Raw genomic sequence first — 15,545 nt, 5'->3', positions numbered from 1 at the left:
TCCTCTGAGTAGTCTTCCGAATTCAGTACAGTTGGTTCTTAGCTTATTCCGGAAGCTTATTGGATTCGGCGCTGTCCTTGCTATTCTAAACCTAATGTAGCTATGGAACGAGAAGGAGACCATCCAATTATGAGCCTCATCGATTAGATTTTCCGAACATACTTTCACATCTAAAACCTCCTCCCTAATCCTGTTAACAAAGGTTGCTAAGTTCTTAACGTTGCATTCTTGATGCGTTATCAATGGAATGGTAAACTTGATATACCACCCTATCCTATACCTATCGCGGAGGGTATAAAACTAAAAGTGAAAAATGCAACAATTTCTTCTGCAAGATCTTGTCGCTTTTGTTTTTTTTTTTTTGTTTTGTTATGATTTGTCACATCATGTGTGAGTGTGTGTTAGTGTGGTTTCTTTGGTGTACTCTATGAGTCAAGCAAGCTGTGATGCTTATTCTTTTTAGCATTGCCACTCAATGATTTCGGATGGTGATGATGATGATAAAGTTTTCTAAATTTACAATGTCCTAGGGATGATGGACGCAATGCTGTTTGAAATGTTGAAAGATATTTCTGTAACACTGATACATTAGTCCAAAAATAAACCACAACAACAAGTTCTTGGGATTTTTGTTGTACGAGTAGTAATTTCAAATAATGCTGGCATTTTGTAATTTTTCTCATTTTGTGACCGCTTTCCTAATGCCGATTCCAATCCCTTAGTGCCCAAGGCATGTATGTATTTGTCATGGGGCTTTGTCATTTTTTTTTTTAGTTTTAGTTTTTGTTAGAACATGAGTAATGTTCTGAGGTTTAGACTGGGTTAGCAACATCATTTCGAGTCTAGTGAAAACAAAATTGGATTTTTTATATTTTTTGACATACACATATGTATAATTATTTATTTTTAATAGAGCAGCATTTTTAAGAAAAGTGAAAAAAATGCATTTATTAAATGCAAATTGACATAGGTTATAAGAAATTCAAATGATCGGGGTTCTCTAATAAACCGCTACACTAATTTCATATTTAGAGAATTCTAAACATTTAACCCAGACATGCAGTTTAGGTTAGGTAATGCTAAAGTGAAAGTCTGCCATTAGACTCACTTAGACGTTTTCGTCCATTGCGATACCACAGGAACAGAAGGAGCTCCTACCGTTGAACTATCCAGATCTGTTTAAAAACTCCAACAACTTGCGAACGTTCACATCCGCTAAATCTGACAGGTTCTCAAAGAAATGAGAAAGAAGAACTCCGTCTGACTGCCAGTGCAGGACACACACACAAAAGGTGTTCTATAGTTTCTTCTTCTTCCTCACAGCTTCCGCAAAAGTCGTTGCTGGCAACCTTCAGTCTGGCAGTATGTTTTCCGATTAGACAGTGACGTGTTATGACGGACACAATGACTGAGACGTCTGTTCTAGCCAATGACAGCACATAGTTTTGGATTGCTCACAGCCCCCCCTTTGTGAACATCTGTCATTTGTTGTCCTTCGGGTCTGGTCCTGGTCGTGAAAACTTAGCTTACATGTCGCTAGAGGCGTACCCACAGATTCCAGTGTTCCTGGAGTGTGTAAGGTAGTTCCTAGTCTCGCAAGCTCGTCCGCTTTAGAATTCACTGGGATATCTCTGTGGCCCGGCGCACAGAAAATGTGATTTTTTAACTGTTCAGACATCTCGTTGAGAGATCTGCGACAGTCGAGCGCGGTTTTGTATTCAGAAATACGTTCTCCAGGGATTAAATGGCTGCCTGGCTGTCTGAGAAGATATTAATGCCAATCATCGTAATGACATTATATCTTAGTCATTCCACCACTTCCTTAATTGCAAGGATCTCTGCTTTATACACACTGCAATGGTCGGGTAACCTCTTCGGTATGACCAGTTCTAGATCTTTAGAGTACAGCCCAAAGCCCCCCTGGTCGTTTAGTTTGGAACCGTCCATATAGAAGTCTATGTAACTTCTGTTACCAGGGATATCGTAGTTCCAATCGGTTCTTTCAGGAATAGTGGTAAAGTAATTTTTATCAAAAACCGGGCTCAGGTAGGGTGTAATCCCCATTGGCTGGAACATCGGATATTGTATCAAGTATAACACAGTATCCGTAGCCGCCACATGACCAATAAGAAAGCTCCCTTAATCTCACGGCAATGATCGCTGCAATTTGGGTAGCCACAATGTTCAGAGGCATAGGATGAAGCATTAAATTCAGTGCATAAGATGGTGTCGTTCTCAGTGATGCACAAACAAGCCATCCTTTGCATGCGTTTGATTATTGATTGGTAGGTGGACTTTTGAAGCGCCGTCCACCAGACCACAACACCATATAGTATTATAGGTCTGACAACTGAAGTATATATCCAGTGCATGACGCGTGGTCTAAACCCCCCAACTTTTGCCAATGGCTCTCTTGCAGGTAATAGAAGATACATAGTCCTTCAAAAACTTGGATTCACAAAAACTTTGCTTGCTAGAAATAAAAACCTTTTGAAGTTGCAAAAAAAACAACCGCCTCATTTCATATTTCATCATTTAATCTTTTGGCGAATTGAGAAAAAGAACATAATTTAGTATTTATTTTTTTTTCTATGTTTGACTTTGTCAAGTTTCGCCCACATGCTGATAATTTGCTGCTGAATAAAAATACGACTGGATGTTTTGGCCTCCAAATAGCAACAAATTTTCAAACAAGATTTGAACACAAACTTCACGCAACCCGGTGAAAAAGACAAACAGACCAGACACTGTGGTGGCACAAGGGGCAAACATAAGGAGAGGCGTTTGAGAACATGTTGAACATGTTACTTTACTTTGAGTTTAGAATAACAATTTTGAAAAAGAAAAACACCCATACAGACACACGCACACTCATACATTCCTACAATACCTACGTGTAGATTTATTCGATTTTATTGAATAAGAAACTTGCATAGAATAAACGAAAAACAGATCACTTTTTTTGGCCAAAAACCATGCCACCAAACAAGCATTGGTGCTGGCTAGCTAGCTGGCTGACTGACTGGCGGCTATCATCATCAACGCCATAGCTGGCTGATGTGCTTGGACTCTTTGCACTCGGAATGTTTAAAAATAACCGCCAAAAATTGTGTTGTGCGAAAAATGGTTCGCATACCGAAAATTTGTTCTTTCTGTGTTGGCGTGTGTCTATTAACGGGTTGCCCGCCGTTCCACCACGTCCTCCATCCATTGCTCCCCACAATTAATGCAGATTTCTAAAATAAATATAAAACAGGTGAAATCTAACAAGAACGAACAGTTTTTTTACAAATTTAAAGAATAACATCGATTTGTTGATACAAACTATTTTATTCAAGAAAATTCAACTTAAATTCGCAATATCACATAATAGTGCAACATTTACGTACATATTAGAGTGGGTCGATTGTTGTGTATAGAAAAAGAGTAGATTTGTAGTGCTTTAAAAAACCTATGTTGCTCTAGCTAATGGTATAAGTTTTAATACCAACAAGTAAAAAGGCGTTAAGTTCGGCCGGGCCGAACTTTGGATACCCACCACCTCTGGTATATATGTCGACCACCTTTCGTCATAATCCAATTTTGTAGAACAAAATATTGGTCTTTTTGGCAGCCATATCCAAATATAAACCGATCTGACCCATATACGACATGGATGTCGAAAAGCCTAACATAAGTCTCTGTGCCAAATTTCAGCGAAATCGGAATATGGCTAGGTCGTCTTAGATTTTTACGCTGATATATATACTTTATAGGATCGGAAATGGATATATCGATGTGTTGCAAACGGAATGACAAAATGAATAGACCCCCGTCCTTCGGTGGTGGGTATAAAAAGATTGTGGTCAAGGGCAGAATCCAAGATTCTCCAATATCCTATGCCTCATTTCCACTTTCTAACACCAAGTTTGGAGATGTTTTAACCCGAATCATACTGAGGTTTTTTTTATATGTATATTTGGACTAAGATTGATTTATCCTGAAGGCGGGGAAACCGAAACACTAAGGACTACCGGCCAATCAGTCTCAACACTTCAGTGTTATGCAGCTATAAGTACCAAACCAAAGTGGGTCGGTTCTTCATGGTCGGCTGGCTAAATCGAAGGTAATTTGAGCGTGGGCGACTTCACTTTGGTGACCTTATTGTGCGTAGCAAATGCAAATTTGCCCATAAACATTCCATTAAGGAACAACGGGGATACTTCTTTCATATCAATGAGTACTGTCCGATACAAGGTTAAGCTCAATACTAAGGGACCTACTTTTAACTGCCGATCCCGAGAGGCTTGCTGCAGAGTAACACCACTTGTAGAGAAGACAAGTGTCGCCAGCATTAGAGGGGGATAACCACTGCGGAAAATTTTGTCGAATGTTCTCGCCGGGATTTGAACCCAGATGCTCAGCTGCGAGGGTCGATATGTTAATATCTGAGCTACAAGTGTCGCCAGCTTTAGAGCAGGATAACCACCGCGGAAAATTTTGTCGAATGTTCTCGCCGGGATTTGAACCCAGATGCTTGGCTTCGAAGGTCGATATGTAAATATATGTGCTACAAGTGTCGCAAGCATTAGAGGGGGATAACCACCGCGGAAAAATTTGTCGGTTGTTCTCGCCGGGATATGAACCCAGATGCTTGGCTTCGAAGGTCGATATGTTAATATCTGTGCTACGTTGGCCCCGTAGCCCCTTGGGTATCCAGATGCTTAAAAGAAGTTGGGCGCTCCGGTAGACGAGTTGGTAGCGTTCTTGGATTACCATTGTAGGGGTCGTGGGTTCGATTCTTGCCAGAAGCCTTGGTCTGTCGCTACTGTGGTATCACAATGGACCTAAAATTGTCTTAGTGAGTCTGTTAAGGACTGCCATTCTTACCTAACCTAACCTAATAACGTGAAGTTGGGGGCCCATATATGGCGCTCTGGTGGACATCAGTTTATTGGGTTGATACGATGCTGAAAGGCCAGAATATAAACGCATCACTACACAGAAAAAAATAATGATCGATTTCAATCACAAAATTAATTGATTCAATAATTTTTTTGAATGAAACTGCTTCAATCACGAAAATGATAATATCAATCACCGTTTTTGAAGGAGTAATTGAAAAAAATTTCAATTGAAAAAGTTCACCCGATTTGAACTACAGTTCCAATAATATGGTCTTTCTTTAACTCATTCTCACGAAATTTGGCTCGAAGGATTTTCTTCTTACACATCTGAAAATCTCTTCCGAAATGTATCAAAATCGGTTCAGAATTAGATATAGATTTAGCGATATTGCCCAATGTTCTCTCATAAGGTAGGTGGAGGGTATTAAATAAACGATACTTCCTGACTTTTGCCTCTCCTTAAATACAATGAAAACTCAAAGACTTACTGATCATATTTTCGTTTTGTTTAACATATTTTTCGAAGGAGTAAAGCTATATAGGTTGGTCGGGATTGTAAATGGGCCAAATCGGTCCATGTTTTGATATAGCTGCCATATAATCCGATCTTGGCTCTTGACTTCTTGAGCCTCTAGAGGGCGCAATTCTCATCCGATTTGACTGAAATTTTGCACTTCGTGTTTTGGTATCACTTCCAACAACTGTGTTGGGTATGATTCAAATCGGTTCATAATCTGGTATAGCTGTTATATAAAACGATATTGGGTCTTGACTTCTTGAGCCAATAGAGCCCGCAATTCTCATTCGATTTGGCTGAAATTTTGCATGAGGTGTTTTGTTATGACTTTCAATAACTGTGCTAAGTATGGCGCAATCCGGTACATAACCTGATATAACTGTCATATTAACCGATCTTGGATCTTGACTTCTTGAGCCTCTAGAGGGCGCAATTCTCATCTGATTTGGCAAACATTTTGTACAATGGCTTCTCTCATGACCATCAACATACGTGTCTAATATGGTCTGAATCGATCAATAGCTTGATACAGTTCCCATATAAACCTATCTCCCGATTTTGCTTCTTGAACCCCTACAAGGTGCAATTCTTATCCGAATGAACTGAAATATTACACAATGACTTCTACAATGTTCAGCATTCATTTATGGTCCGAATCGGACCATAAATTGATATAGCTCCAATGGCATAACAGTTCTTATTCAATATTCTTTGTTTGCCTAAAAAGAGATACCGCGCATAGAACTCGACAAATGCGATCCATGGTGGAGGGTATATAAGATTCGGCCCGGCCAAACTAAGTACGCTATTATTTTGTTTAAACTGTTCCGAGTAAGCTTGTTTAAATATTTGTAAAAAGTGTTATTAATCTTAATGAAAGCAAATTAAACTATAGTTTTGTTTTCTTATTGGACAAGTCGTTGCCCATTTAGCATCAATTTTCTCGATCCACCCCTAAACGAAGGTTCTATGCACCATGCAAATAATTTATTACTAGTTTTAAACAATAAAATTTATAACCAACAATTGGCTGTGTAAATAATGATGATGACGAGAATGAATGCCATTGCTCTGAGGTGGCCTGGCGCAGCCCTTCACAGTGTTTCTCACATTGTGTCTTCACAAGAATTTATAGCAGTTTGCGTTGAAATCTTAATTTGTTGATTTATAATAAATATAAAAAACAAACATACTCGTACACATCCACTCTTGCCTTCATACCTTGTATATCTTTCCATTGTTGATAGCAAATGCCACACCACTAGCACCAACATTGGCATTGGTCATATCCGTTTTGGCCACCACCACTACCCTCACCTCATTTTTTGGTCCAAGCATCCAACTCTTACCCCCACACATCCTAAAAACGATGACCTTCATTTTGAAAATGGAATCGCTTCTCTTAACACGTCAGATCTTAAATTCGGATATCATGTCATTATAGTAGGATTACGTTTTTCAATTTCTAAATTTTTTAAAAAGGAATGCCACATATTATAATATTTTCAATATTCGATCATTTTGGCATTATTTTGTATGATGATAATACATGCGGTACATGTAGAGCATGGTGGCATTTGCATGGTCATGCCTTCTCGCCCAGATGATCTCTTACTCTTTGGTGTGTTTGAAGTATAAAAATAAACATTTCCTATATATGACGCTTAAATTCTGACAGATTTATGGTGAACACATTTGTTGTAGTACAACAGAAAATTACCTTATGTTATTATTATTACCCATCAGGAGCCCTTGAGAGCATTTGAGAATAGTTTTAAAAATAATCTTCCTATTTTAGTATTTTTAGTGGGAGCAACATTTATCTTGTCTTCATTTAGAGTTATTTAGTATCGGAATTTAATAGTCACATTATATGAACAAGAAATAGTTTTCATTATCATTCTATCACCCCCATTTTCATTGTGTGAGACTTGATTTAGTAATTATAAACCACCTTATTGTATAATAGGATTCATTTTTAAGTCGAGATTTCTGAAAAAGGATTGTGGAGAACCTTCTGAAAGACATTTTACGCAACGCAGGCTGAAATATAGATTTTACTAGGAACTGGGAAAATTTCATGGTAGATTCATATAAAAGCTATAGTCAGATGCCCAACAACTAAAAATTGGAATACAACTCTGAAATTCTTCAATTTTTAATCAGCTGGGCTAGTGACGATACCTTTGAGTTGATTCTACCATGGAAATTCCCTAATTATGGAGGTTAAACATCACACCTAACTCAAAAAGTCAAAAATTTTGTACGGAGCACTTGAAAATGCAACTGACGAGATGCGGAAGCTCTGTAACCGAACACATTTGATAACACATGCAACTTTGTATCATGTCACCTTCACATAACCACAATAAGTCCGAAGAACCGTTGTTTGATATGTCCTTATTTACCACACAGGATACGATATTAGAAGACAAGGAAAAACGATCAGCCTACCCACCACCGAGGGATGTGGATATTTTCATTTAGTCATTCCGTTTGCAACACATCGAAATATCCATTTCCGACCCTATAAAGTATATATTCTTGATTGTTGTAAAAATCGAACACAATCTAGCCTGCCCGTCCGTCTGTCCATCCATCTGTCTGTTGAAATCACTCTTCAGTCTTTAAAAATAGAGATATTGAGATGAGACTTTGCACTGATTCATTTTGCCCATAGGCAAGATCGAAGATTGGCTATATCGGACTATATCTTGATATGGCTCCAATATAGATCGATCTGCCGATTTCAGGTCTAGGTTAGGTTAGGTTTAAGTGACAGTCTGCCATCAGACTCACTTAGACGTTTTCGTCCATTGTGATACCACAGGAACAGAAGAAGGAAGATTCCTTCTAGTTCCTACCGTTGAACCATCCAGATCGCTTTAAAAAGCCCCATAACTTGCGAATGTTCACATCCGCAAAATCAGACAGATTCTCAAAGAAATGAGAACCTAAGGGGGAACTCCTTCTAACTGCTAGTGCGGGACACACACACAGTAGGTGTTCTATAGTCTCTTCTTCCTCGATGTTCCTACAGCTTCTGCAAAAATCGTTGCTGACAACGTTCGCAATGACACAATGACTGAGACGTCTGTTCTAGCCAATAGGAGCAACGCAGTAGACCTATTCAAGTCTAGATGAGGCCACATAGTATTGAAATGCTTGCAGCCCCCTCTTTGAGACCATCTATCATTCGTTGCCCTTCGGGCCTGGTCCTCAAAACTTAGCTTACATATTGCTAGAGGCATACCCATAGATTCCAGTGTCCCTGGAGTGTGTAAGGTAGTTGCTAGTCTAGTCTAGTCTAGTCTTTAGTATTCTCTGGGATATCTCTGTGGCCCGGCACCCAGAACAGGTGAATTTTGAACTGTTCGGCCATGTCGTTGAGGGATCTGCGACAGTCGAGGGCGGTTTTTGTGTTCAGAAATACGTTCTCCAGGGATTTAATGGCTGCATGGCTGTCTGAGAAGATTTCAGGTCTAAGGTCCATTAAAGCCATATCTATTATCCGATCTTGCTCAAAAATTTGGCACAGTGCGCAGTGTCGGGCTCTCATCCGTGTTCAATATGGCCCAGATCGGTCTATATTTGGATATAGCTGCTATATAGACCGATCTCCCGATGTAGGGTCTTGAGCCCGCATTGGAGGCGCATTTATTATTCGATATCGTTGAAATTTTGCATAGTGAAGTACGTTTAGCTTTTCGACATCCGTGCCCTATATGAGTGCTGTCAAGCTTACCTCACAAATGTCGCCAGCATTAGGAGGGGTTTACCATCGAACCCAGGCGTTCAGCGTCAAGGACGGACATACTAACCTCTGCGCTACGGTGGCCTCAATTAATGCCACCAATATTTCCCATTAATACAGATTGGTCCAAAAGTCTCTCCAGCAGGATATAAAAAAGATCACAAGAAAAGCTGTCGCCCTGTCGAAAATTTCGTTTGGTATTGCACGGTTCAAAGAGGTACATTCCTATTTGAACTGAGCAACGTATGTCAGCTAAGGCTACACTGCAAAGTTGTAGCAGTTTCGTAGGTATATCAAATTATCAGACATGATGTCAAATATCTGAACGTATTGGACTGTCAAACGCGGCTTTGTGGCCGACGAAAATATCTTGTATGGGAAGGATACTTATTCTTCTGTAGCTGGCAAAAAATGTGTCGTCTTTCTTGTGTACGGAGATGGGATGTTGAGATTCCAATCATCGGGTATGCGTTCTTCTAGCCAGTTCGCATTAACGTGTTGCCTCCGGTCGGATATAGTTCAGCTGGCAACCCATCGGTTGCTGCTGCCTTGTTTACCAGTTTTTTTACTACCCAGTTTTTCATTCCGTTTGTATCACCTCGAAATATTGATCACAGACGAAGTAAATATTTTCTTGATCGAGCTACCCATGTGCACCTACCTGTTTATCCAGCCGTCTGTAGAACGAGCTAAGCTTGCCGTTCAAAATTTTGCCCAAATACTTCTTATTGATATGGGACGGTTGGCAAATAGACTAAATCTGTCGCGATTATATCATCAAAATCAAACATTGTTAATCATTGTCTTAATGTACAATATGAGCAACAATAAAACATTGTAACAACTATGCTGTGACCCTGTGCAGAAATTTCTATCATTCACTATCTCTAAATTCTAATCAATTTATGACTTTCGCTTGCTGATCAATTGGAATCAAAGGAACACATCATCACTACGAGTAGCAGCGGCAACAGCAGCCACAATGGTAGAGCACAACAAATCTATTTTAGTTCGATGATTTAATGTGGCTTCTCTGCCAGTCAGCGGGTAGCTATAAGAGCAGGCCGAGTAGTAGGGTAACAATGGCAGCAACAACATGGTGCGATAATATTTGTTTTTTTAGAAGTCGGCTATTGTTGTTGAACTTGCTGGTTGGTGGCCATCACCAACAACTGCTTGCCACTCACTGCCGCCGGACTGGCTAAATGACACCAAACAACGCAACGACAACGTTTAAATAACAAACAATGAAGCAATTGCAGCGTTAACAAGTGATTGCAGCGCAGCATGCCATGGTACTGTGATAAAACTTCACACTAAACTCAATAGACATGGAGATGACAGAATGCTGTGCAGAACTTCCACTCTCTGGTTTTTGCTAATTTGATATTAGCAAATAATAGAACCATGCAGTGCTTATTTGACTGGCAGGTTTTAGGTTAGTTTCTTATATCATCATGGTAAATAGTTTCCAGCGAATATACTGTTCGTCAGTATGTTGATTCAGTTACAAACCTTTCAATGAAGTTAGACTAGCAACTACATTAAATGGTAAAAAACTCTATCTGCTGGTTGTTTTTCACAGGTGAAAACATATGTTTTTCACGGTTACTTGTTTGAAACATTATAAAAATCTCAATGATAAAACAATACTTTTATTGAAATTTTTTCAAAAGTAATGAGGGTATGTCTTACTGAATGAAATCAGAAAGTTTTTTTTGCTTCAAAAAGCGAATATAGTACCATCCTTATTGGAGACGTACTCGTATTTTTGTTATTATAGCAAAATGATTGCTAATTTATTTTGCGAAAAATGGCGATATAACTCTATGTTACAACACAAAACTTGGGATTATTCAGGAGTGAAAATTTTCTACACCGAAAAAACTATCCACGCCTTTTAATTGATTATTGTGTGTCAGAATTAGGTAATTTTTATTCTGGATTCAAATATTTCTAGACCAAAAAGCTAGACTTGAAATATGGCTTTAGTTTTAGCAAACATGACGCTCTAGCGGTTAAGAGATATAAAACGTCCTTGGAACCCAAAGTTGGAAACTATAATTTGGAGAATCTGCATGAACGAAATGAACGGGACCAGTTTTGAACTAAAACGAGGAATAATATAGTCTAATAAATGCTACTCTGGATTGAGTAGACAGTATCTCAAACACGCCCAGTGCAGCCATGCCTTTTTTATCTGGCGAGAGGTGGTTTTCCTTTATTTTTCTTTCGAGGCGAGTTCAATGATCGAAGATTTCTTGCTTGGAAAAGGAAAGCCAGAGATCGCAACATACCAACCACAGTGGGACGCCTTTCGTCCTTGGTTAGGTGACTTATTCAACCACATTAGGTGTGGAGGCTTCAAGGGCCATTCGTTAGTAGGTCGTACCGCGAATTGGCGCCGTTCATTTCGCTTATGGCGTTGCTGAAGTAGATAAATTTGCAGACTTTTTTTATAGTTATATTTCATGACTTTCAATATTTTCTCAGTTTTATAGTGCGTACCGAGGCCGAAATATCTCGTTAACTACAGAAGTCAAACTCTTATATAGAACGCTCGAAGGAATTTTGCACGCGATGGGAAAAAACTTATTTCCCTGTAGTTGGAATAGGTTAGGTAAGGTTGAAAGGGCGTGCGGATATAAATCCGCCCCATACCAACATGGACATATCAGCAATCGGCTTGTTTTGCGCTCTAAATACTAAAAAGTAACCTTGAACAAGTAAAAAGGCATTAAGTTCGGCCGGGATATCCACCATCTCGGATATATATTAAAAACCCTTCGTCATTATACAGTGAAAAATTCATAATTTCTGAGCCCCTAGCAGCATTTCTAAATATAGTCCGTTCTCCATCATATTCAAGAAGGCTATGCAATAGGTGTTAGACCACACATTCATCGGTTGAAAAATTCACCTTTTACGGGCACCTTGACAGCTATATCCAAATATAGAGTGATCTGAACCATATAGAACACGGATGTGGAGAAGCTTAACACAGCCCACTGTGTGAAATTTCAGCGAAACGAGTAATAAACGTGCTTTTATTGTCCCAAGAAATCGGGAGATCGGCTCATATGGCGGCTATATATTCAAATATACCCCGATCTTGACCATAAACAATACGAATGTTGAGGGTCTTAACGCAACTCATTTTGCTTAATTTCAACAAAATCGGCTAATAGATTCACCTTTTATCGGCCTAATGGCAGTATGGCAGTTTTATCCAAATCTGGGCTGTATGGATAAGCGATTTCGAGGAGCCTAACACAACCCGCTATCCCATATTTAAGGAAAAAATACGCCTGTTATGGGCTCAAGGTCTAAAATTGAGAGATGGGTATGACGAAATAAAGAAAATAAAAGGCAGTTATGACGAAATAAAGACCGATCTTAACCATACTCGGTACGAATGTCGAGGATCCTAACGCAACTCATTGTGCCTAATTTCAGCAAAATCGGTTAATAAATGCATCCTTTAAGGATCTAAAACCTTAAATCGGGAGATCGGTCTATATGGCAGCTATATCTAAATCTGGGCCGTATTGAACAGGGATGTTGAGTAGCCTAACCAAATTTTTTCGAAATAAGACAATAAATGCGCTTATTATAGGCCCAAGGCTCTAAATCCAGAAATCTGTCTATACACAACTCACTGTCCCACATTTCGAGTTCGAACGACGTGCCGCAGTGGGACACCCCTTTGTGGAGAAGTTTTTATACGGCTGCCGTACAAAATGATACAGGATCTCATAAATGTCGCCAGTATCAGGAGGGGATAACCAAAGCGGAAAATTTTCAGATGTTTTCACCAGTATTGGTACCCAGGCGTTTAGTGTTATAGGCCGACAAGCAACCTCTGCTCTACGGTGTTTTCCATGGTTGGCCTTTTGTTCCTATCTAATTGCCGGGCAATGACATAGGAAATGTTCCAACGTCTCATCTTTGCCCATATGATATCACTTGCCGCACCTATTTTGGATAAACGAGTTCGTAGTCCTATGTGTTTCGTTATGATACCGATAGCTATACAGGCCTCCTTACTTTACTTTAGTAATAGTCTCATCTTCTCACGATGCGGATCTCCGCATAGAATTTTCGTCATTCTACCGATCGTTTCGCTGTACCCTAGTATTCCATGTTACGAGTTGCAAGGGGCAGCAAATACCTTGGACTTTCGTGTCTAACTTTTTTTTGCATTGTGTAAAATGGTGTTCATTTTGGAACTTGTAAGGCTTTATGTAGCTCCTTTTTCAATGTAGTTTGCATCCTTTCACGATTTTTTCAGATTTTTAGCCGCGTATTATGGTTTGATACAAAAACCATTTGTCCACTTTGAGTTGTTTGAGTTCGCCAACAATAGCTGGTTTTGATTTTCCAGCATAATATAACGCAGTCACTCCACGAGTATTGCGCTTGAATTCCATCACGAATTATTTTATTTTTGAATAAACTCAGAGGCAAATGCTTTTCGTGGCTTATAAACAATATATAATCACAATAAAACAAATATCTTTTAGCTGTCATTTCTAGTTTGACAGATACACCAGTGTGAAATTTGAAACACTTTGTGTCAGCTACCCTGTGATTTCAAAATGTTTCCATAAAATTTCCATTAAGCAACGTGGGATACTTCTATCTGATCAAAAATTTAAGTTAAATGATAAGGGAACACATTTTAATTGCGGAGGCCGACCCAGGCGTTCGTCGGCATATGCGGACATGCTAAAATCTTTGCCAATTTTGGTAATCTCTACTCTCCCTATTTTGGAAATCTCCTGTCATCATTTCAATGTAATATGCGGGTCAGTGTTCGTAAGTAATCTCTAGAATCTCGAAATATAAATTCTTCGTCTGTTGATTCTATTCTTCTGTACATTCTGGATGCAGATTCAAAATGAAAGGTTCTTAATTCCTTTCGGTGATCGTAACGGGCCATTAAGGACAATGCATGTTTCTTTCTCTCGTCTCTTCCGGTCCCAGCGCCTCAACCATATTTTTATAGTTAACAAACCAATTTAAGCTCACTACTCTTTAACAGCAGTGAAGTATACTCCACGGGTAGTCAGTCATAGTTGGAATGAAAGAGTAACCAAGATTATCTTGGAATTTGCCAAGTTAAAGCCACTCAAAAAGGTCACTTGGTATATTTAATCGTTTGATGACAAATATAATCGAAAGTGAAAAGTTAATTGTTTCACTCGGCTGGTTTAAAGCATATTTTAACTATCACCTAACCCGTATCAATTGCGTAAATTCTTATCAAAAGAGGCCAATATCTCTTACTAATTGAAGATATATGCAAAGTGCCACCAACCTTGGCCATAAAAAGTCTTAGGACGCCTAAAACATTTTGCCTCGCCCCATGCTCCCCATTGGCCCATTCAATGTAAAATCTACTTTAAAAGTAGAACATCTACTTAAAAAGATGATCAGAGTTTCAATTGGTTTCAACACCACAAATGCCTTTATAAATACTCATAATAAACATTGCAGCCTTTTCTAAACTAATTTCTTTGAGTGTAGAATTAAAAAATAAAGACAAATATTATGAAAATGATATCGCACAATAGCCTCAAGATGAATAACAAGAAGAAAAACCTCTGGCGGAATAGTGATGACTGGGACAAGTGTTGTGCAGTCGTCTGTTGCGGGTCGTCTAGGCAGCGGGCAGTAGAGTGAACGTGAATACGAATGGATACGTTACTCCCCCTGCTTGACGTGCAGCCAGCTATTGTTGTTGGGTTTACTCTTCCAGACTTGCATAATAATCAAATGGAAATGAAAAAAACCGAAAGTGATAAGAAAATCAAGCACTTCAGCACTTGTTAGTAACTCTGCATTGTTTGTTTTCGTCTCTTTGTCCGCTTATGGAGATGAAGTTTTGTTGATTTCTCCATACAAATGCGGAAATGTCAAAAGGCATTGTATTATTGAAATAGGAATAGAATTGTGAGTTTTTGCTACTTTGCTGTTATACACTGGGAGAAAAATGTTATGATATTAACTACAAACATGGTTTTAGCTTATGTTTCAAATGAGCTAATGGTGTTCTAATAGTTTCATAAAAAACGTGTGAAAAGAAAAACTTTTTGTACACCTGAAAGGTCAACTCGGGGAATTGGTTTTTATGGCAAAAAAAAAATAATAATAAAAATCGGTTTGAATTCCGAAATTAATTGATCCAATTAATTTTTTAAATGAATCTGCTTTAATCACGAACGTTATAATATCAATCACAGTTTTTGAAAAGGTGATTAAAAAATGTTTTCAATTAGAAAAATTGCATATTCAATTAAACAAATGATTGAAGTTTCCGAAAAAAACCAATTTAATTTTTTATAGGGTCATTGAATTGAAAATATTAAAAAGATGCAAATGTTAT

General features: G+C 38.7%; 2 protein-coding genes across 5 annotated transcripts in view; one reads left to right on the top strand and one right to left on the bottom strand.

The window, feature by feature from the left end:
* LOC106083736 (coronin-1C-A) overlaps positions 1 to 15,545 on the top strand; it is a 78,653-nt gene that overhangs the window by 25,436 nt on the left and 37,672 nt on the right. The gene's annotated exons all lie outside the window — the stretch shown is intronic.
* On the bottom strand, positions 3,039 to 6,837 carry LOC131997945 (uncharacterized). The gene is made up of 2 exons (XM_059369833.1): positions 6,625 to 6,837; positions 3,039 to 3,236 (listed from the first exon to the last, which is right to left on the bottom strand). The coding sequence occupies exons 1-2, from the start codon at positions 6,781 to 6,783 to the stop codon at positions 3,039 to 3,041; spliced, it is 357 nt and encodes a 118-aa protein (XP_059225816.1). The 5' UTR covers positions 6,784 to 6,837.

This window comes from Stomoxys calcitrans, chromosome 5 (assembly GCF_963082655.1).
Source record: "Stomoxys calcitrans chromosome 5, idStoCalc2.1, whole genome shotgun sequence".
NCBI classification, from domain to species: domain Eukaryota; kingdom Metazoa; phylum Arthropoda; class Insecta; order Diptera; family Muscidae; genus Stomoxys; species Stomoxys calcitrans.
This window is presented reverse-complemented; position numbering and strand designations above follow the sequence as displayed.

Bases quoted from the DNA above. Each gene is read 5' to 3' on its own strand.
- LOC131997945 (XM_059369833.1), bottom strand. From the start codon at position 6,783: ATGAAGGTCATCGTTTTTAGGATGTGTGGGGGTAAGAGTTGGATGCTT. The intron at 3,237-6,624 runs GTATGAAGGCAA...TATTTATTTTAG, and splicing joins ACAATGGAAAGATATACAAG to AAATCTGCATTAATTGTGGG.